Source organism: Diorhabda carinulata, chromosome 2, assembly GCF_026250575.1.
Source record: "Diorhabda carinulata isolate Delta chromosome 2, icDioCari1.1, whole genome shotgun sequence".
Lineage (NCBI taxonomy): Eukaryota > Metazoa > Arthropoda > Insecta > Coleoptera > Chrysomelidae > Diorhabda > Diorhabda carinulata.
Window position 1 is genome coordinate 877,748 of NC_079461.1, and position 23,409 is coordinate 901,156.

At 28.7% G+C, this 23,409-nt stretch overlaps 4 protein-coding genes across 7 annotated transcripts; 2 read left to right on the forward strand and 2 right to left on the reverse strand.

The window, feature by feature from the left end:
* The first annotated feature begins 456 nt into the window (after positions 1-456).
* Positions 457-6,827, forward strand: LOC130902786 (phospholipase A2 group XV-like). The gene is made up of 6 exons (XM_057815091.1): positions 457-1,006; positions 1,064-1,385; positions 1,442-1,669; positions 4,585-4,756; positions 4,825-4,947; positions 5,007-6,827. Exons 1-6 carry the CDS (start codon positions 869-871, stop codon positions 5,275-5,277), a joined length of 1,254 nt encoding a protein of 417 aa, XP_057671074.1. The 5' UTR covers positions 457-868; the 3' UTR covers positions 5,278-6,827.
* Positions 6,828-6,918: 91 nt separating this feature from the next.
* LOC130902777 (TBC1 domain family member 20) lies at positions 6,919-12,121 on the reverse strand. 2 transcript variants are annotated; one of them, XM_057815067.1, is made up of 8 exons: positions 11,861-12,121; positions 11,693-11,812; positions 11,489-11,638; positions 11,337-11,431; positions 11,034-11,227; positions 9,846-10,172; positions 8,863-9,063; positions 6,919-7,301 (listed from the first exon to the last, which is right to left on the reverse strand). In XM_057815067.1, exons 1-8 carry the CDS (start codon positions 12,012-12,014, stop codon positions 7,286-7,288), a joined length of 1,257 nt encoding a protein of 418 aa, XP_057671050.1. In that variant the 5' UTR covers positions 12,015-12,121; the 3' UTR covers positions 6,919-7,285. The 2 variants fall into 2 exon arrangements, with proteins under 2 accessions (XP_057671050.1, XP_057671059.1); XM_057815076.1 differs by lacking the exon at positions 6,919-7,301 and adding an exon at positions 9,130-9,212 and having other exon boundaries at positions 9,035-9,063; positions 11,861-12,104.
* On the forward strand, positions 8,150-17,912 carry LOC130902758 (uncharacterized). 3 transcript variants are annotated; one of them, XM_057815055.1, is made up of 2 exons: positions 8,150-8,318; positions 15,770-17,912. In XM_057815055.1, the coding sequence occupies exon 2, from the start codon at positions 15,780-15,782 to the stop codon at positions 17,109-17,111; it is 1,332 nt and encodes a 443-aa protein (XP_057671038.1). In that variant the 5' UTR covers positions 8,150-8,318; positions 15,770-15,779; the 3' UTR covers positions 17,112-17,912. The 3 variants fall into 3 exon arrangements, with proteins under 3 accessions (XP_057671038.1, XP_057671031.1, XP_057671023.1); XM_057815048.1 differs by lacking the exon at positions 8,150-8,318 and adding an exon at positions 13,431-13,562; XM_057815040.1 differs by lacking the exon at positions 8,150-8,318 and adding an exon at positions 14,157-14,408.
* Positions 17,913-20,030: 2,118 nt separating this feature from the next.
* Positions 20,031-23,276, reverse strand: LOC130902751 (EGF domain-specific O-linked N-acetylglucosamine transferase). The gene is made up of 5 exons (XM_057815027.1): positions 22,319-23,276; positions 21,927-22,260; positions 21,598-21,873; positions 20,495-20,597; positions 20,031-20,438 (listed from the first exon to the last, which is right to left on the reverse strand). Exons 1-5 carry the CDS (start codon positions 22,995-22,997, stop codon positions 20,274-20,276), a joined length of 1,557 nt encoding a protein of 518 aa, XP_057671010.1. The 5' UTR covers positions 22,998-23,276; the 3' UTR covers positions 20,031-20,273.
* Positions 23,277-23,409: the final 133 nt, after the last annotated feature.

Consider the following 23,409-nt stretch of genomic DNA (forward strand, 5'->3'; position numbering starts at 1 on the left):
ATGGATTATATTCAATATAATGATATGTTACATAAATTTTAACATTAAAATATATTATTCGTACAAAGGCTTTAAAGCAAATAATAAATTACCTTAAACATTTAATAATTAGAATTCGAAATTTGAAAAATTTATGTTATAAAATTACCATTTTATACTATGACTGCCATCTATATTTCGTGGTTCGAACTTTACGTGAAACCAAATTAGAAATATTAGCTGCCATCTATAACGTGAAATTCGAACTTCTTGAATACAATACAGTTTCCATTTTAAGTCCATAAATGTTTTAAAAGTTTTCATTTTTTGTAAATATATTAAATTCAATCTTAACGTACGATTTTTTATGTAATTAGATGTTTATGATCATATTGCATACATACCGGGTGGACAACTAAGAACGGCTGTCAACTAAATACCAAAAAAAGAATTGCGACATTAAAGTCGCCATCTATATTTAGAAGTACGAGTTTCTAGCATTAAACAGTCTCCATTTTAACTCCTCGAATTTATAAAAATTTTCAATAATAATTACAAAATAATTAAAACGACATTTTTCATCGTGTTTTATATATTGTGAAATCAAAAATATTTATTGTAAATATCAAAATTGGTACATATACATATGATTTTTTAAACTGACACTGAAGACACGTGTTTATATTTACATCCACACAAAAGACGTCAAAAATTTTTAAGTGTTATTGTACTCTAAATAATCATCCGATGGGTAGCGACAAATATTACGTATTTTATTTATATAAATAGTTTTATCATGTTTGTTGCGGCAATTATCGATACATAAAAGTACCTACAATGAAAAAATGTTATAAATCATCAGTATTGTGTTATTCTTTGTACTGAGAATATGAAATTCCAGTATAACCTCACTTTATTTTTTCTTTTACTATTGTTCGAACAAATCAAAACTAATTTAAATCCTGTTATACTAATACCAGGTGACGGGGGTAGCCAATTAGAAGCCAGATTAAATAAAACACAAAGGGTAAGGTAATTTAATTATTAAATTGATAAAAAAAATTAGAAACGATATATTTTTTAGATACATTATTTTTGTGACTTATCCACCGCTGATTTTTTCAACATATGGTTAAATTTAGAACTTTTAATGCCTCTAGTCATAGATTGTTGGATAGATAATGTAAAACTTATATATGACAATACAACTAGAATTACTAGAAATAACGACGGGGTTGAAATACGAGTACCGGGTTGGGGTGGTACTGAATCTGTTGAATGGTTAGATCCAAGTCATACGTCAACCGGGGCTTATTTTAAAGACGTCTCGAATACTTTAGTGAGTATGGGATACGTGAGGAATCACAGTATAAAAGGAGCACCGTACGATTTCAGGAAAGCACCAAGTAAGAATTTTTTTTCATATTACACAAGTTTATTTATTCAAGTTACGGGTTTCTAGATGAAAATGGTGATTTCTTTGTACAACTTAAGGTTTTAGTAGAAGATACTTATAGTGAAAATAACAATAGTGCTGTAGTTTTGTTGGTGCATTCTATGGGGGGACCTATGGCTTTGAGATTTTTAAATATGCAAACTCAAGCTTGGAAAAATAAGTATATCGCAGGGTTGATTTCGTTAGCGGGGGTTTGGGGTGGTTCTATGAAGGCCATTAAAGTTTACGCTATCGGTAAGTTGATTTTATTTTGTAATTTATAATATTCATTGTGGTTCCATTGTATTATGGTATTTTTATTTTTTGGGTCTAGAAAATCGAAAATTATCATTTTTTTAAATAGTTTTTATGGTGAATTTGTAATGAAAAATCTTATTTGAACATTTTATGTAGTTTTATGACTTTGAATGTTAACCCACTTTTATAAAATGAAATCGTTCATAACTTTTTCGTAAAGCTTTAAATGGAGTTCATATATGTTTTTTTGTTAATATTCATAAAAAAATTCAATCAAAAGTGTTTGTTTAAATAATTTTTTTTGAAATTTGTAAGTAATTTTACAGTTTTACAGTTTAGTCTTCGTTTTTTGGCTCTAGAAAATCGAAAAATGATCCAATTTTGATAACCATTGTTTTTATGGTGAATTTATCATAAAAAACATGAAAATTATTGAAAATTCTATAACTTTACGACTTTAAATGTTAACATAACCCCACTTTTTTTAATAAAATCGTTCATAATTTTTTTATTAAGCATTAAATGGAGTTCATATATATATTTTTTAATAAATCCACACAAAAAAACGAATATTTCGAGTGAAATAAATCGTACAAAACGTTTGTTGATTACTTTCTTTTAAAATTAAACTGTAAATAATTTGCTAGTATCCTGATCCCTGCGCTTTTTGACTCTAGAAAATCGAAACTTGATCAGATTTTTATGATTTTCTTCGAAAAACTGTGTTTTCATTGTGAATTCATCATAAAAATCATGGAAAATAACTCATTTGAACATTTCATATGATTTTACGACTTCAAATGGTAACATACCCAACTTTTTTGAATAAAATCGATCATAACTTTTTCGCAAAGTATTAAATAGAGTTCATATATTTTTTTTATTAATCTACACAAAAAAACGAATATTTGAAGTGCAATAAATCGTACAAAAAGTTTGTTGAATCCTTTTTTATAAATTAAATTGTAAGTAATTTGATAATATCCTGATCCCCTCGTTTTTTGACACTAGAAAATCGAACATCGATCAGATTTTAATGATTTTTTCGGAAAACTGTGTTTTCATAGGGAATTTATCATAAAAATCATGGAAAATAACTCATTTGAACATTTCATATGATTTTACGACTTTAAATGTCAACATAACCCAACTTTTTTTCGTTCATAACTTTTTCGCTGCTCATTATTAAAAAAACTCATCGAGATCGAATAATTTATCAATTTTCTAGGACTAAAAAACGAAGGGGGAACATCGTAAAATTCAAATATTAATTTTTATACACAATAAAGTTTTATCTACCAGGTTTATATCGTTTACTAGCTACTGATAAACGCTGATTTTATGATAACATAAAAGTTTTTTTTCATTTCAATTTATTTTAAATTAAAAATTTTGATAAATCAATTTTCTAGTGGGCATTTTATCATAATCCAATTAAACAGTAGTGTTTATGTAATTTTGATTAATTTCCTTAGAGACTGACCGATTTAATGTTTAATATTTTGTTAATAATATTCCTATCAACAATTTTCGACTAATTTATTCGCTTATATTAAATGTTTCTCCTACCTGATATAGGTATAGGCGTTTTATTCATTGATTTACAGAAGGCTTTTAACAAATCTTTTAAAAAAATATGGAATATAAGGTAATTCCACCAAAAAACTAATAGGAATCTCAAGTGCTAAAGTACAATATTATGTATACTATAAGTTAGTTTCAACTCACTGTTCAAAATCACATAATATTCAATTCTCTCCAATACGCACGTTAACAAATAGAAAATAAATATTTTGTATTACAACTCTAGCAAAATGGCCGACTTGTCAAATTTGTGTATCCTAGAATATTATTTTAAAAGAAAAAGTTGATTCTAGAAACATTTTCATTCGTAAATATTAATAATTAGACATTTTTGTATGATTTTTTTGTCAAAATGTTTGTTTTTTTTATCTAAATTTACAAAAAATATATATAAACTACGTTTGATGTTTGTCGAAAAAGTTGTGAACAATTATATTGAAGAAAGTGCGGTTATGTTAACTTTTAAAGTTATAAAATCATATAAAATCGTTGAAATAGATATTTTCCATACTTTTTTCGTGTATATTTTGATAAAAAGACGATTTTTGAAAAGAAAAATGATTGAAATCGGATGTTTCTCGCTTTTATAGAACCTAAAAGACGAGGGGACTTGGGTAGTATAAAACTAACGAGAATTTCATTCGTATAAAATTGATAATTAGACATTTTTAAACGATTTTCTTTTGAAAAGGCTCGTTTTTTAGTACATATTGACAAAAAAAATGTTTAAACTAAGTTTGGTGCTACTCAAAAAAGTAATGAATGATTATATTGAAGAAAGTGCGGTTATGTTAACTTTTAAAGTTATAAAATCATATAAAATCGTTGAAATAGATATTTTCCATACTTTTTTCGTGTATATTTTGATAAAAAGACGATATTTGAAAAGAAAAATGATTGAAATCGGATGTTTCTCGCTTTTATAGAACCTAAAAGACGAGGGGACTTGGGTAGTATAAAACTAACGAGAATTTCATTCGTATAAAATTGATAATTAGACATTTTTAAACGATTTTCTTTTCAAAAGGCTCGTTTTTTAGTACATATTGACAAAAAAAATGTTTAAACTAAGTTTGGTGCTACTCAAAAAAGTAATGAATAATTATATTGAAGAAAGTGCGGTTATGTTAACTTTTAAAGTCAAATGAGATTTTTGTTTTGATAAATTCATTATAAAAACAACGATTTGAAAATAATTTATTAAAATAGGATTTCTTTTTCTTCAATTTCCCATAGTTAAATACGAGGGAACCACGATAGTATAAAAAAATTTTTTTTTACATAATACATGAAACTGTCAATTTTTTTAATAAAATGTGTTATTAAAGGTGACAATTTAGGATCTTTCGCCCTTCGAGAAAGCGTCATGAGGGAAGAACAAATAACGTCACCAAGTCTAGCTTGGTTATTACCGTCGAAACTTTTTTGGAAACCAGACGAAGTTCTTGTACAAACCAGTAAAAAAAATTACACCATCAACGATTTAGAAGAATTTTTCCAGTAAGTTGTCTTCGTACAAACATCGTTTAATGTTATTTTCAAACAATTAGACAGTTTCTTCTTCCTAGGGGAATCGATTTTATGGACGGTTGGGAAATGAGGAAAGACACCGAAAAGTATCAACTCGATTTCAAACCACCTGGAGTAGAGGTCCATTGTTTGTACGGTACGGATGTGCAAACCGTAGAACGGTGAGTGTTTCGAATCCGTCTTTCGAGGGGTATCGAGTCTTCGTTTGAATTTATTTCAGGTTGTATTATAAACCCGGTACCGATTTGACCGGATATCCAACGCTGATATACGGAGATGGGGACGGTACCGTCAACAGGCGGTCCTTGGAGGGATGTCGCCATTGGCAGACTCTTCAAAAACAAAAAGTTTTCGTTCAACAATCTCCGAAAATCGAACATTTGCAAATTTTGCACGACAAATCGACGCAGGATTACATCAGAAACGTTATGAAAAAATTCGCCAATAAAAAAAGAAAAAAGCAATTTTGGCATTATAAAATGTTGAATTGAAATTTTGTTAAATTAATTTTTATTTAAAATATATTAGTGACGATTTTTTTGATATTTTTTTTTAACTACGGGGGTCCAATTTTCGATTTTTCCACCATATTCCCTGAAATTCAATTATTTTTCCCTTTAGTAACATTTTTCAAAGTACCCTCGTATTTCTATTACCAGAAGAATATTCAATTCCAACTTTTCTTTTCCGCAAATCTTTGTGTCACCCTCGTATTTCTATTACCGGAAGAATATTCAACTCGCCCCCCTCGTATTTTTCACAAAACTCGCCTTTTTCGTAATATTTGAAAGTACCCTCGTATTTCTATTCTCAAAAGAATATTCAGTACAATTTGACCTTAACGTTATTCGTTGTAACGCCCTCGTAATTTTCTTTTCGATAAAAAATTCCTTTTCGTAATTTCTCAAAGTACCCTCGTATTTTTTACTCAATCCCAGCTTCTATTTTCCCTAATTATTTCTATTGCCCTCGTATTTTTTTGGGAAGAATATTCCTTCTCATAGCTCGCTCTTTTTGTAATTCCTCAAAGTACCCTCGTATTTTTATTAAGAATATTCAATTCCAGCTTCTCTTTTCCGTAATTCTCTGTATCACCCTCGTATTTTTTGTGAAAGAATATTCCCTTACATAGCTCGCCCTTTTCGTAATGTTTTGAAGTACCCTCGTATTTTTATTGTCAAAACAATAATCAGCATTCCTATTTGTAATTTTTCAAAGTACCCTCGTAAGCACCCTTGTATTGTTTTTTTAGTACCCTAATTTTTCTTATTTTTTTTCTTTTCAACATACTATGTAGCACCCTCGTAATTAGTTCAACAAAAAAATAATCTACTACCAAACTTTTTCCCCGAATTCTTCGTTACACCCTCGTAGTTTCCTTTTTAAAACAATATTCCGGTAACTCGTTTTTTTCAAAATTTTTTGTAACACCCTCGTATTTTTCTTTTTGATATAATGTTCTAATATCAAGTTTGTCAATTTAATAACGTTTAGTACCGCCCTCGTACGTTTATTATCTAATAGTATTTCAATACCAAGCTCGTAGTTTTCAAAATACTTTATACCACTCTCGTATTTTGTTTATCAACGGGATATTTAAATACCAAACTTTTTTTCCAAATACTTCGTGGCATTTTCGTATTTTTCTTTTCAACAAATTTTCTATGAAAACTATTTTCACGCAACATTTAATTGAACACTAAATTTTAAGGAATGTTTTATTATAAAATTATTACAGTAATAACCTCATTTTGACGTGAAGCAGCCATACTAATATTTCTTCTTTTTTAACATATACAATTTGTGTAGACAACCTACTGTAACGGATGTGACGTTGTATATAACGATATAAGGTGCATCAGCTTTTGTATGATATTTAACACAATTACTGACGACTTTTGAATTTATTTATTTATTATGAAGGTTGTTTTTTTTTTCGTATAGGTTTGTTAATTCTTTTTTAGATATTTATTATTTATAAATCTTCCATATAACATTTTTTTTAATTAATTTGTTTATGAATAAAAGAATTTGAAAGCAACGTTTGTTTTAATTTTTTTATAATTGTTCTTCATATTAAAAAAAGTGGGTAAAAAGGGAGAAATGGGATTGGTAATAATGAAACTACGGTTTTTTTGAAAACTATTTTTATTAATTATTAAATTAATTGCACAAATCACATGTTCAACTTCGGTTCTATCAAAATGACATTTAAATGCGATTTTAATACATTTGAGTACATATTTTTTGAGAAAAAACATAACACGACACCTATATAACAAACAATAAATTAAATAATAAAAAACAACTTAAAATTATTTATAATTTTAATCATTTTTGTTTCGTAATAAACACTTAAGCCATTAAATAATAATAATAAAGGCTTTGTTTATCGCTTTTTTTAAACCTAATTTATATACCCCTTAAAAAAATAAATTAAAAAATTGTATAAAATCTTTTATGCGTTAGAGAACTTATGGTACCGGGAACAAGCAAATGTCATGTGTTGAATATGCTGAAAAACGAAAATTTCATTAAAAAATTTACTTCGAAAATATTTAATTTTTGAAATAACAACTTATTGAAACGTGACAACACCGTAACTTATTCTACCGATAACACTTTTCATCAAATGGGAACGTAGACGCCATATTAGAGAGCGGTAGTTCAAATATTCCCTACAGTTTTGTGCCAAAATGGCGCATGAATAAATTTCCAAATACGGCAATAAATTTTTATATAGGACACCTATGGTAAAGCGGATATTACCGCCCGCCATATGCACCAAACTTCCGTTTATTGCTCCTTCCTTGATTATTAATACAATTATCATATCAATAACCTATGATAAAGAGGAAATTTCGAATTCTGTTAATTTTTTTATATTATTTATCTCAGATTAATTTTTTATGGCACGCCTATGGTAAAACAAAAATTACCGTCAGCCATAAGCAATAATCATCTCAAAGTCTATTGCTCCTTCCTTTATTCTTTATTCAATGATCCTACCAACAATCTTTTTCGTCAAATTAAAACGACATCTTGGAAAACGGTAGATCAAATTTTCCATTTTTATAACAATTTAATTTAGATAAAATCGTATTAGATTCATTATATTTATAAAACAATAATTTTTAATTCAGAATTCTATACATTTTTTTTTAATATTATTTACTTCAGAATAATTTTTTATTGCACGCCTATGGTAAAGCGGATATCATCGTCCGCCATATGTGACAACTATGTCAAAGTCTATTATTGCTCCTTCCTTTATTTCTTATTCTATGATCCTACCAATGAACTTTTGCATCAAATGACAACGTAGCCGCCATATTGGAAAACGGTAGTTCAAATGTTCCTTACAGTTTTATGCCATAGTGATACATTAACATCAACGACAAACAATTTCGAATTTGAAAAAAAATTATTCATGGTGATATATTTGTTAAAAATTTAATCAAAGTGAATTGTGAATAGTGAATAATTAAAAAATGTGTCAAAAGCGTCATAGGATTTCGTTAAAAATTTAGAGGTTAGTTACTACGAATAATTACATAAAATTGAAGATATTGATCATTTACCATCATTAATAGCAAAATTATGTAAAAATAATAAATTTGAATAAAAATTTGACATTAAATATATACCCTTTAGGTTATAAATAAATTTAATGATATGCTACGTTGCCGAGTTTAACTACATTATGGAGATTATCGGAAATAATATAAACGAGAACATTTCAATAGAATTTTTGTATTTTTATTATTATAAAATAAGTTTTTCAAAAATTTACATAAAAAAGCTTCTTATTTCAAAATTATGGTTCAACTTGACAATAACTTTCTTTTATTATAAAAAATGATACTTTTCCTTAAAACTAACTGAAAAAAAAATGTAATAAAAATTCATTTGTCTCAATTTTGAGTATTTGCTCAATTCCCTTCATAAATATAAGAATAAAGACAAAAATTATCCTTAGAAAGTCAATTTATGATTTGTATACCAATATTTTTTGGAAAATCTGACAACATGATTGGAAAAAACAGAATTTACAATAATAATAAATGACTACTCACCTCTTGAATGGATGTCGTCCTTCGGAAAACTTCAAATAATATATATATCCAATAAGAACCGTAGCAGCAGCGAATAACAAACCGTATTTTCCCTTAAACACCAACCAAGCAGGGAAATTTCGGTTCATCTTGTGCCACAAACTCTTGTTTCTATTCAATCTTCTTCTCATAATTTGTTCGTCTCTTTTACGTTGATCTAACCTAAAAAAACGTCCAACCGATGGTTTTTTTATGGGGGTAAATTTTTTTTATTGGTATCAAACTTACGAAAAAAACAAGCCATGCTCGAAATACTAAATAAGGGTAATGAATATTTTTAAAAGCGATAGTTGTGTGCATACAGGTTGTCACTATAACAAAGCCAGAGGTGCTATATATAAAAAGCAGATATTACTGTTTAATCAATTTTTTTTAAATTCTGATTAGGGTTTAGTAGAAGACACATGAATTTGTAAATCAAAAGATTTTTTTTCACATTCTTATGAATACGAAAATTAATAATACCCTCTGTATATATCATTTTACAATAATTTTTTAGATAATCGTTATAATACGCCCCTGTATATTAAAACAGAAGTTTGGAATTTTAAAACAAACCCCTAATCATGTATCTTTACTTTAAACCCTGTTATACAGAGCGAAATATATGTAATAGATAAATTAGTATCTATAAGTATATAAGTCACCTTGTATATTAAACATCCACCAAGTAAAAACATTCAGGAGCAAGCAAGAAAAGGACAAAGTAAAATATAACTAAAAGAAGTGCAAGTTATTTATTAAAAAAAACATTTGGAGATAAAAGCTACGAAAAAAAAACAAAATAAGAAATAAAAATATTTAGCTTATACTACAGATTTTTATGCTTATCTTTTCTCAAAAATAAATAGCTAAGCAAAAAAACGTAAAAGCGAAAATTAAATATATTTTTAAAAAAAGACATAATCGATCTGATTATTAACATAAATCCAAATTGTACATACTCTTTTTGCACCCGTTTCTTCACTATCTGCTCCAATTTTTCCGGAGGAAATTTCCTGTAATACTCAGAAGCCTTTTCCAAAATAATTTCAAAATTCAAATTGTCAGGTATCTGCGAAAGTAGACAATGAACACTAGCCATATCGCAACCTTCTGTAAACACTTCTTGTCTTCGAGATATTACCAAAGAAGTGGCTACGTACAGGGACATGTCTTGAGGAGAAGCTAAGAAAAAGTCGTACAGTCTAACCACATCTTTGTATTGGTTTAGAGAGTGGCCGAACCAAGTCAGGTACCAAGGCAAGGCAAACATGGTGCCAACTGAGGCGCTATGAAAAACAGGAAAATTAATTTATATCTACAACAAATTTTGTAACTACAGAAAGTTAATATACAATCCTCAGTACATATAAATAGCAAACATATAATAATAAGAATGGCTCAACACCCCCAATGGGTTTACACCACAAACATGCTGTCTAGATCCTCTTGTTGGGATGGAACAGACCCCATAGTCCATACTTACACCTTGTATCTGCCACACGCTTACTCTTCTTAAGTCACCCTCCACCTCTTTTAAACATGTTGTCCTAGGCCTGTGGCTTCTTTTTCTACCACAAATAGCGAACATATGTGGAATTCAATTGAAGTCTTTGAGCTCCATCTGATCCAAGCTAAGTTGATCTAGGGAAAACCCAGAGAGCTGTTGTAGGCTTTTTTAATCTGCATCCATTCCAATTTGAGCTAGGTTGATGTCATAAAGACCTGGAGGGCCATGGTCATATCTTCCAATGGCTAAGTTATATCAAAAAGACCTGGTGAGGCATAGTTAGCTTCCAATGGCTAGGTTGTGACATAAAGACCTCTGGAGAGTCATAGTTAGCCCTTCCAATGGTTAGGTTATGTCATAAAGATATGGAAAGGCATGGTCAGCCCTTCAAATCTAGGATAATCCTGTTTTGATTTGATTAAGTCGGATTTTTGTTAAGTTAGATCAAGTTAGTGCCAAGTCAGTCCCTTTTCTAAATCAAACTCCCCCGAAATTGGGACCCATCAGTGAAATTTGAACTTCAATATCTTTGAATGTAGACATTTGAGCCAAGCAGAATCTGGTCAATAACTTTGGCATTCCATGTGTATTATGTATGTGAAATTTCATTAGAATCATTAGAAAAATAATTGTTACTTACCTATCTAAGAAATTACATAGATCTATATCGACTTTAGATAAAAGAGCATAGATATAATTCAATCTGTAAGATGTTTTTTCCATTGTAGGTTCCATACATTCCCTCAAATGAGTTGTACTCAATTTTTCCATTATTCTAAACGCCACTACTTCTCCAACGACTAATAAAAAAGTTATAGCAACATCATGATAACCCTATAAACAAAATATTAAATTTAAACCTGTAAAAGAATCAAAACTGGATTTTTTCTTCAATTCTAAACACCATAAACTACAAAAAAATGATTTAAATTCTAGTACTTACCTGATAATAACGTAAATGTGGGTATTTAATAATAACACGCAGTATTAAAACAGTCAGTTGATCTTGTAAAGCTAATCTTTGTTTATACGGAATGCCTGAAACAAAACAAATATAAAAACTTTTTATTATAAACTTTAAATAAAAAAAAATACCTGGTGGAAATCTTTTCAAAGATCTATTAACATCTAAAACTACCTGCTGATATTCACTATGACTAGATAATTCTTCTAAAGAAGGTATTACTTCGTTTGGAGTAGGATCTACCTCTAATAACAAAGGCCAAACTTTGCACCTCAAATCATCTAAAAAAAACGTTATTCGGAGATTTTATACGAATATTTATAAAAATAAGATACCCGCTACTAATCCGTACGGTGATATAGCGAAATTCTGCCAAGTTTTTACAGTACTGAGTGCATTACTCAAAGCAGTTTCTATTAATAATCTTTTATCTGTTTCTTCCTCAGTTTCCAATTCTAAAAACGATATTTGAACACAGTTTTAAATATTGTTCGTATTATTACCTCTGTCGAATTTTAATTCTGACCGGGTATCTTCTACATCCTCATCCAAATCGTTATTAAATTCATCTGATCTTTTTTCAGAAAATGAACCATTATTGAACAAAGATGTAGTTTCTTCTTCTACACTACTAATTTCGTCTTCAAAATGTTCCATTTTCAAATCAAAAATATATAAATATACGCTTAAAACATCATCAATTATACCCTAAACAATTTTTAATAACCTCGACCCCTATCTCAACTAACAAATGTCAAACAGCTGATTAACACAATAAAACGTCAGTTCAGTGGGTCGATTTTTAGCGATGTTATAAATATGCTACCTACATATTTGTATCAAAAAGTAATTTTACAATTGGAAAATTCAAAATCATTTATTTCACTAGGTTTTAGACTTCTACGCTTTTTATTACGAAAAGAAGTTTTTCAATAAAGTGTCTAATTATGGTTCAACGCACTATGTTTAAAAATAAAGCGTCAATACATGACGTCATTACTACTAGTATCAATATATTTCGAAATATAGTTTTCAAGAAAAAACAAAATCACACTATTGGGTTACAATTTATATAATTGTCAATTATATATCAAAAATATAAATATATCAATCAGGAATCTACAGACTTACCAACTTAAAATTCAAATCAGTCCTAGTTTAAAAACAGGGTATAATTAAATTCTTAGTACCCTTTTGTCAATAAAATGTCTTGTCGATTTTGATACATGAGTTTCAGGTTTAAAAATTCAAAGTGGTCATGCTCAATCCAGATGATATTTCATTTACTGGAGAAAATTTTAAACAAATTGAAGATATCATAGACTCAAAAAAGATATTAGGCCAATATAGTATTAACGGAAACGGATTCCATTACCGATATGCGTATTCTTATCCAAGTAGCGCCATCGAAAACATTCCGAGTTATTCACAATTCGATGATAATGGTTTTATTAACGAGGGAGATTATTTGAACAACTCATTTTTAAAAAAAACCGATTCCGAAATAACCGTAGTGCGTGTTAAATGTAGTGATTTAACTATAAAAGGAAGAAGAAGTAGATGGGATATGCACGACATTGCCATTCCCGGAGACGGTTCTCACTTAGGTGAAAGTCCCTCCCTAGTTAACCTAGTTACTTTAGTCGGTGACAAGAGAATGCTCGAAACCGAAGAATATCTAGTACCTCTCTCGTCATGGGATCCATTTATTAAATTAGATGTTAAATTTAATGATGCTAAATATAATTCCGAATCGAATTTGAGAGAAAATTTCAAGGAAAATGAAGAAGAATCTGAAGTGAATGTCGATGAAAGTAAAGTTGTTTGTAAATACCCCTCGTGGGCTGGAAAAATTTCTAAATTTATTAAAAAGCACTACGTTAAACATAAACCTGTAGAAAATCACACTAATAAATATGAGAAATGACTGTATTTTCTTGAAATTTCCTTAAAAAATCAAAAGTTAGTTTTCCTTTTTCAATTATGCGTAATTAACTAATAAAAATTTGAAAACGTCAAGTAATTATAATAATAGTCACGAAAAATTGCCTGACTTTGATAACTGTCTTTTGTCAAAGCCATTGAATTAAGTCAAAACAAATCGTCCATTATAATTTAAATTTGTATTAATAACAAAACGTTATAATGTTAATATAGTGAAATTATTGTTTTATAATGAAGAACATCTGAAAGCAATATACACATGTAAGTAAAAAATGGATATTTGTAAATTTAAAACATCTAAAATCGTATACTCAAATAGGTTCAAAGGTAGTCATTTCATAAATAATTAAATGAAGAGTAGGGGTATAAATTTTAATATTATTACTTTTTAATCGACCAGATTTTTGTCTTTTTTTGTTTATACATTCATTTATTCGCTTTGAAAAAATATCCATAACTGTTTATCAGTATCCAACACGTCTTATCTTAAAACTGATAAGTGTAATGAATAATATAAAGTAAACATATTCTATTTTCTACTTAAAACAGTTGAAGTATCTATAGGGTGATTAAATAATACAGGTAATATTTTAACTAAAATAATATAATAAAAATTAATTAATTCACTTTGTATATAATAATAAAATAATATTAACAACATTTACTAACAGAATGAGAATTGTGAGTAATTATTATTTCACAATATATAAAATTAGTTTTGAAAATATATAAACAAGTATTTGGAAAAGGGTACTAACATTCAAATTAAAAAAAATCTCAGTGGCAAAAAATAATTTATAAATATAAAATTTCGTTGTTTATTTATATGTTTATAATAAATATCGTTAGAAAATGTGACACTTTTAGTCAAAAAATGTTGACAGTATACAAAAAAATTATTTGGTTTTGTCTACATACCATTTATGTAAATACTGTTGTTCGTTATGATACTATATTCACCCTGTAAGAAAAATCTGAACTTTTTTCTAATTTAGACTGATAAAATCTCCAAGATAATACATGTAAATAGATTTGTTGGTACTATATGTTGATAATAGAAAAGTGTAATATTAACAAAATGCGACTTCCTGCATATTTTTATGAAAAGTAAGTGATTCAAAATTATTTAAACTATGGTTTGTGGGTAACTATTTAATATTTACAGCAGCATAATTAATAAACAACTAAAAGTGGTTAATTATGAGTTGAAAGTCGTTGAAAGAGAATTAATTGTACCCATGTATTTTGAGTTAATTATTTTTTTACCAAACAAAGCATCTAAGTTGATTTAGTCCACAAAATGATCTTTAGAAAATCGTTTTTCCAAGTCCAAGTCTATGTGGCCTGCACGACTCCTTTAGATAAATTTAAAAACAACATTGGGCGTATTAATGGATTCATCTTTAATTGAAAATTCATACCACAAATTTGGTAAAACATCGTTTTCCTAAATACCAAAGCAAAAATTTTTGAATTAAATATTTTTAAACTTAAAAGCAATGTTGTGACTAATTTTATATAAATTATAATAAGTAACTAGTCTAAATAATTTCTACTAGGTTATTCCGAAAAAGTTAACTATCAGAAAATATATACGAGGGTTGTCTGAAAATGTTTCTGTCTAACAAAGAAATAAATCCCTTTTTGAGTCTATACAATTAGTCAAGCGGTGCTCCAACCTTTTTAACCTCTCAAAAATATAATTACCTTCGTCAGAAAAACACATTTTTTTGCCAAAAATCGATTTTATTAATAAATATAATAATGCCAACGCCTCTAACTTCTCGATGTCGTGCTTGTTGTCTCAAAATAGGCTTCAGTTTCAGAAATTGCTTCTTCATTTGAGCTGAATTTCTTATCGGCGAGTAGCTGGGGGCAAGATCTGGGCCATACAGTGGATGAAGAAGCAATTTAACCATCGTTGCCATTGACTTGTGAATCGGTGTATTGTCTTGGTGAAACAGTGACTTTTTTTTCGACATAAGAGGCCGTTTTTCTTGATTTTTGCATTCAAACGATCCAATGTAGCATTCACTATTGATTGTCTCTCCCTTTCGACGAACAATAGTCCATGCGTACCCCGAAATACTGAGCCCATAACCTTCCCAGCTGACTGTTGTGCCTTTGGAATTGGTTCACTGCCTTCAGTCCATCGTTTTGATTCCGGAGTGAAGTAATAGATCCATTGTCATATTTCGAGGCAAAAATTTCATTTATTAAGTGTAAACGTGGCCAAACACTATTCTAAATCATCAATACGTTGTTTTTGATACACAGTGCCTTCTGATACTTTTATGACTTTAGTAATTTCAATTTATGATTAGATATAACCTATTTGTGGACTTTTTTCAGAACGTTCACTATCGATATTGCCTGTCACTTTTTTCTGACTAATTGAAATGTCAGCTTCAGACAACGTTCGTTGTAACATTTAATTTGACGTAATTGTTTATTTTTCTCCCTTTTAGAATCAAAAAGATGATAGCGGATATCAAGGATGAGGGAATAATTACAAGTAATTCCATTCCGGAATTGAACAGAACAGGTTTCGATACTTTCATCGTGATATTACCATCATTTTTCTACGTTTTCTTTATGGTTTTCTTAGAAACTTATCTACAGACTGAAAAATTTAATCTATTTATATTAGAATCGACTTTCGTTATATTTCCATTAATATTAGGTATGACTTTGCTATCAGATCATCCAAATTTTGTATTATTTACACTAGTTTCATCGAGCGTTTTATTCCTCTTTTATATTTGGAAAAAAAATAATTCGCCGATTAAAAAAATTTCGTTCGATACTAATTTTATAACGAACACTAGATCGACCATAAACATTTTATCTGTGATAGCTATTTTGGCCGTAGATTTTCGAATATTCCCATCGAGATTCACCAAAATGGATACTTTAGGTTACAGTTTAATGGATACCGGGGTAGGTTTATACGTTTTCTCGAACGGTATAGTGTCGCCGGAATCTCGCGGATTGAATAACCCCGTAACGAAATCCGTTAGAGGTTCGTTACCGTTGTTTCTAATAGGTAGCGCTCGATTCGTTTTAACGGAATTGTTTCACTACCACGTCCCAGTTTCCGAATACGGACGCCACTGGAATTTTTTTATAACTTTAGGCGTGACGAAGCTTGTCACGTCGCTTTTATTGAATATGTTCAGTATCGAAAATCTTTATATTAACGGTACGTTGTTGCTGTTGCTCGATCAGATATTATTATCGGGGGGATTGGAAAAGTTTGTTTTCGACGATTTCGAAAGGGATAATTTTTTTAAAGCTAATAAAGAGGGTATAGTTTCTTCTTTCGGATTTATAATACTATATTTATATTCGGTTTATTTCGGTTTTATCTTAGATATGAAAAATAAGAATCAAAATTTTTTTAAATTGTTGAAAAAATTCCTAATCGCCAGTTTGATCTGTTTGTTTTTTTCTGTTTGTTTTCAACAAATTTTCGGTATATCTCGACGAATCGCGAACGCCGCCTACGTCTTGTGGATCTTATTTTTGGGTATTTTCATGACCGGGTTGTTTTATTGCTTACAGGGTATTCAAAAAGTAATGTTCATTCATAAAAACACCATTTTCGTTCCTTATATTTACCAAGCTGTCAATAATAACGGTCTAGTATTTTTTCTAGTCGCCAATGTTTTAACGGGCGTTATAAATATGACGATTATAACTTCGGACGTCGAACAATATACCGCGTTAACCATTGTTGTCGCGTATATGGCTGTGAATTGTTCGATTGTAGCTTTAATGCAATCTAGAGGATTAAGACTTAAATTTTAACAATTAAATCGTTGACATACAAATTTCAACATTTATAAACCACCTAAAAAAAAGTTCATGGCTCTTCCAGAGTTGCCAGAATTGAAAGATTTTCTTCGGTATAAGAATTTTTTATAAAATACACAGTATTGAACTTTTTTCTTCTTAATTTGAATATTAATACAATAATTTCACCTAAATTAAATTCATTCAACGGCATTTTGATAACTAAAATCCAAAAAACATCTGATGTCAATGAATTTTTTCGAACTTTGTAAAAATGAAAACTTGTACAAGCTTCTATTCAACATATAATTGTTAATAACTTTTTTTTACCAAAAAATAAAAAAATTAAGATATATATACACAAGAAAATAGATTTTTCATGCCTAAAATAATAAAACACTAAAAATTGACATTTTTTCACACATTATTGACAAATCATTAAAGCAATATAATTTGTTTTAAATAAAAAATAAATAAATAAACATTTTTATACGATTTTTTTCTATAAATCAACAAAAATATGTGAATAGCCTACGTTAATGCTTTGCAAACAAGTTATAAACAATTTTATTAAAAATAATGGGTTTATCATAACAATTAATTATATAAAATTTTTAATTTCCCCTAATTTTTTCATGTATCCTCCGTAGAAATGAAAGTTTTTTAAAAAAAATTCATTGAAATCTGATAATTTATCGATTAACTATAATCAAAAATGTAAATACTCTAAAAAAATTTAAACCTACGAATATAAAAGGCCATTTTAAATGTAGGTAAAATAACAGTATAAATTGAAATAAAAAAGAAGAAAGAAAAGCTTGTAAAAATAACAGTTGCCAATCACAGATAAAATATAATGACAATGCATTATTTCGGAATGACATCATTGACAGTTCGGCCATCTTTGTAGGATGACTCACTGGAATACGCGTTGTATTTGTAAATATTGACGAGTTTTTCATTTTTAAATCCTAATCTCACTTAAATTTATTTAAAAAATTCTATTTTCCTGCCGTTTTACTTAACAAAGAACATTGTTAGAAGGACTGGGGCCTTTAACAGGCACAACATAGGGGTCAAAATTGTCTGTAATTGTAAAATGTCAGATAATACAGGAGGTATGTAATAAGTAACGTTACAAGGGAAGAAGTAGGAAACTAACGCAGTATTACCAGACTTTCTAAAGATACTAGACGCCGCTTTTTAGTAGATAACTATGAAAGTTGTGGTATATTGCTGCATGAGAAATTTTTTTCTGTATAAACCTAAAGAATGGAACGCTGGACGTTATGTTGAAACTATACGATGGGTTTTCATTTTGAATATTTATTTAATAACAAAGTGAACTTATATTATTTATGAGACATCCTTTATATTCACTTCGATCTATTTCGTCGAAATAATAGCAAATAACAATAAAAGATATGAGTTGTCTAAGTTGAAATCTTGGACGCAAAATGTTACTGAAAACTTGTTGAAAATAAAAAATTCTATTTTATATTTTAACCCAATAATAATTAATTGTTAGTATTTTTATGGTATAAGTATAATTAATAAACATATGTTGTTATAATATTTATTTTTTTGTATTTTTGTTAACAAATATAAATTAATTGTAAAAAAATATGTAAAAAACAATGTTTCTAAAAAAAGGATTGAATAAATTATGTTTTTGTTAAACATTTCAATATTATTTACCCTAAAATTTTCCTTATATCAATCGTATTATTACAAAATAAGTTTCTTAATATGGCATTTAGTTTTACCAAGAAAACTGGAACCAAAACATGTCGAATAAATTCTAAAAATATATATTATAATACGAGTTTTGATTGTAAATCATATAAATAACACAATTTAAATGTACCGATCATAATCGTTACTAAAAATGTGGAAAGTCTCAACCATTATCTTTATTTATTTATATAAATGACATTGTGTAAAACTTTTCACTTATTAATACTGAATTTTCTTTAAATACTGCATTACCAATACTAAAAATCGCACTAAAAGTATTATAAATATCGTATGCAAAAATAAATGTTAATAGTTAAGTAACTATAATGCTAGAAAGTCAAATTTGAAGATTAACAAAAATGGGTCTTTTTTTCTGATTACTTACTGTAATTGCACAGTTCCAGGTTTCTTGAAAATATGGCAAATATTTTAGCATAAATAAAAGCACAAGTATATTATTTTGTTACACTCAACACTTTGTAATTTATTTCGTGTTAATCGAACTAAACTTGCATTATACGAGTAAAATAACTACTATTTCAATAAAGTGAAAAAAATAGCACCTTATTTAAGAAATTTTAATTGAAATCAAATATAATTAAACCCAACTTCTATTCAAAACATTTCTTGAGAGGTTAAATGAACTACTGCTTTTAGAATAAAGTTGCAAAGACATATGACAAATATTTTACATTGTTGCCACATTGAAATTTTTTCCGGTCATAGCATAAAATTTGGAAGTTAATTAAATTGAAAATATAAAATATTCAAGTAATAATCTTAAATAGAAGAAAAAATTATTAATTAAAAAAGAAGAATGATAATTTAATAATAAATAATTATAAAATGAGAATAAAAAACAACAAAACAAAAATTTTTACGAAATCGCTTGATTTTGACAAATCTAAATCTTACAACACGGCCGCTATCACGCGGCTGCCAACCTTTAGAAAATAAAAGTACTGAAATCACTGCACGAGTAATGATTTCACTTACACTTCGGATATTTATATTTTGTTCCATGCAAATGTCACAAATTGGAAACTTATAAGAAAAACTGTTATGTAATCATATTAGAATTTAGTACGAGGTTGTCAGATTTTTTTGCGTAAATGACAAGAAATTTTCACAAATCTAATTGTGACAACAATTTTGAAAAGTAATAGTCATATTATTATTTATGAGAAATGATTTCGCTTTCATTTTGGTTATTTAAATTTTATTCAATGCAAATGTGATAAACTTGACATGAAAAAAATTAATTACCTGCAACCATACTCGAGTTTAGTGCGAGTTTGTAAAATTTTTCTAAAAAGATATTATTCTTCATTAATTTCATTTTTAACCAACCGGAAACAAATTAATGCAGAATGTCTCAAATTATTAATAACAGCGTTGATAAACATATTAGTTAAAACAAGATATTAAAGCCTATTTTAGTTAAAGTTCTTCATGATGTTTTACTATATCTATATATTTGATATATTCCTGAAATTTTGGATGGTTGTTAACGTACTCTACTGCCCTGTTTACCAGTTTAACAAATTCTTCAGGATCAAATTTGTAATTGACGAATTTAGCGTGTGCCCCTCCCGAATATGATCCCTAAAATAATTTTTATATGAAATTTTTTCTTTCTAGTTACGTAGGCAATTACTCACATCGTCGATTATGGTCAATTTATTTATGTCCTCCCATGTTATATATTTGATTCCTTTCAATCTAGCCAAGTCAAAATAACAATTGTTATCTTCACAATTGTATCTATGGATAAAGTAAATACAAAAATGTATCAATTTAAGTTTGACAGTTACAAAATAAGGTTAAGTTTGACACTGACATTAAATTTATTGCCAATGACAGTGACAATAAAAAGAAGAATGACTGTTGTATATAAATCATTTGTTGCGAATGACAGTAGTTTGTAGATTAAGCATTTGACAGTGACAATAAAAAGAAGAATGACAGTTGTATATTAATAAAAAAAAGGAGAGAGAAATCAATCAGTAACAAGTTGTAGTCAAGTAATTCTAGAGAATTGGGGAGTAGAGAAAAAAGAAAGTTGAATTGGAGATGATAAATGATAGAAGTTTTTATTTTTTGGTTTCAGTTTTTTATAGTTTCCCTCGATCTTTTTAGTTAATTAGTCTCTGCAGGATCTGTTTCCATTGATAAAGCTTCTTCTGATCTTGGAGAAATTTCCTTCTTTAATAAAGCTTCTTCTAACCGCTCCTATTTCAGTTTTCTGTTGTTTCCCTCGTTCTCTCTGGTCGATTGAATCCCTGCAGGATCTTTTTTCATTGATAAAGCTTCCTCCGATCTTGGAGGATTGTCCTTTAACCATAAAGCCCCTTCTAACTGCTCCTATTTTAGTTTTCTGTGGTTTCCCTTGTTCTCTCTGGTCGATTGAATCCCTGCAGGATCTTTTTCCATTGATAAAGCTTCTGATCTTGCAGGATCGTCCTTTAACCATAAAGCCCCTTCTAACTGTTCCTATTTCAGTTTTCTGTGGTTTCCCTCTGGTTGATTGAATTCCTGCAGGATCTTTTTAATAAAGCTTCTTCTGATCTTGGAGGATCGTCCTTTATCAATAAAGCCTCTTGTAACCATCTTTATTTCAGTTAGTCGCTGTAGGACCTTGGGGAAAGTGTCTTAATTAATAGATCCTCTTCTGACTGCCCCTATTTCAGTGGTATTCCTCGCTCTTTTTGGTTAATTAGTATATATAATATATTGTTCATGATAAAAAAGTATATTTACTTACATTTCAAAAATTGCAGCCCATTCTGGTAAAAATAACAAATGAGTCAATCCAGCTCCGTGAATTCCAATAAAAATATCAGAGTTTCTGGTGAGTTCTAACTGTTTTTTGAAAGGCATATCCTTGCCATAAACAACCCTCTGTATCTCCAAATTATCGTTTTTTCCAAGAGCATTTATTAATTCTATTTCATTCAATATCCTTCTATATTTAGTTGTTCTACTTAAAAAAGTGATGCGAACTTTCTTGTTCTTTCTTTTATATTCAGAAATTTTCAATCTAGAATATAAAACTACTCGAAAAGTGAAAAAATATACAAGAAAATCTGTTACCTGTGTAAAATATGTTTTGAAAACGCATCAAATAATCCACTTTTTTCACAGCCGTAGATTACAGGTGTATTGTAATAAAGCCCAAAAATCATCCTCGGTAGAAGAGGGAAAACAACATTTTTAAAACAAACTACATCCCCTCGAAACGTTTTTAAATCCCACAAATCATTATCAGTGAATGCTTCCCAAGTTGCTTGGAAAGCTGATCTGTAATTATACGTTTCCCAAATTAAAACATGTGTGTCTGTTGAAAAAGCATCTTCTTGTGTGGCGTTCAAGTGTAAAGAAGCATATAAATTTAAGAAATCACAAAAATGGTGATACATATTAACAGCTGAAAAATTTAAAGAAAAACATAAATAACTTATAGTAGAGTTTTTTTATAAACTTACTAGCATCTATTTTCATGAGGAAAGTGGGTTTTTCAATAACTATATCACAGTGTCCTTCAACAATTGGTCTATGATCTAATCTCTTGAAATATCTCAATTCAGGTCCCCAGCTTTGCAAAGGGCTGATATGATCACATTGTTCCGTCAACCACTCCTTTTTCAAGTCACAATAACCTCCGATATCACCTTCACCTAATACATCCATTTTGTACCGAATAGGTTCATCTCTATTCATTAATTTAGTAAAATTTATCATTATGTTTCTTCCTCTACAGAATCGTAAATGTTCCGAACATTCCAATGAACTGTCGTGAGGAAAAAGTGGCTCACAAACTACTTTTAATTCCCTCAACTGTTGTTTAATATATCCGAAGTCTGCTTGTGTATAAAAAGTACTTTCTTGGGCTGCTTTAGTTTTCACCCACCCTTTATGATCTCCTGGACAATTAGGTTTCGAGTATTGTTTCTCCCATTCACAGTCGTATTCGTATCCCCAACATACATCTTCATTTAAATACGATTTATACGGACATTTATCATCATTTAAACATTTACCTGCCATTTTGGGAAAGTTTCGAAAATAATAAGGAATGTGTTCATCAGGTAGGTTGATTGTAGTAAAGTTTGTATCACAGTAAGCTTGTACGAATAATACTGTTAAGATTAATACTGTACTCATTGTAATAAAAACTGAATATTCTAATTTTCTTCACTTCACTGCTTTGATTTTAGTACGCAAATTGACTGAAGAATAGGAGATTTATTATTTTAATGTAAATTTATTAACGTATATTCAATGATAATTATATGGTATAAAACTTTTCGTAAAAAATATAAGCGTAGTTATAAAAACGAGATTCTTATTTCAGGTTAGAAAATTCTTCTTTTTCTATTTTTATATAAGAACTACTTTCGTAATAATGTATGTTAATTATAAATGAAGTATTTAGTAGATTTCTTAGAAGATTCAAGATAAATTTATTATTCTCTTTTTGTTTAGAGCTTCATAAATGAATTTAATTTTAAAAAATGGGATAAAAGTAAATAATTGGTAGTTTATTGGTGACTGGTTGTGGTACATAGTAAAAGGT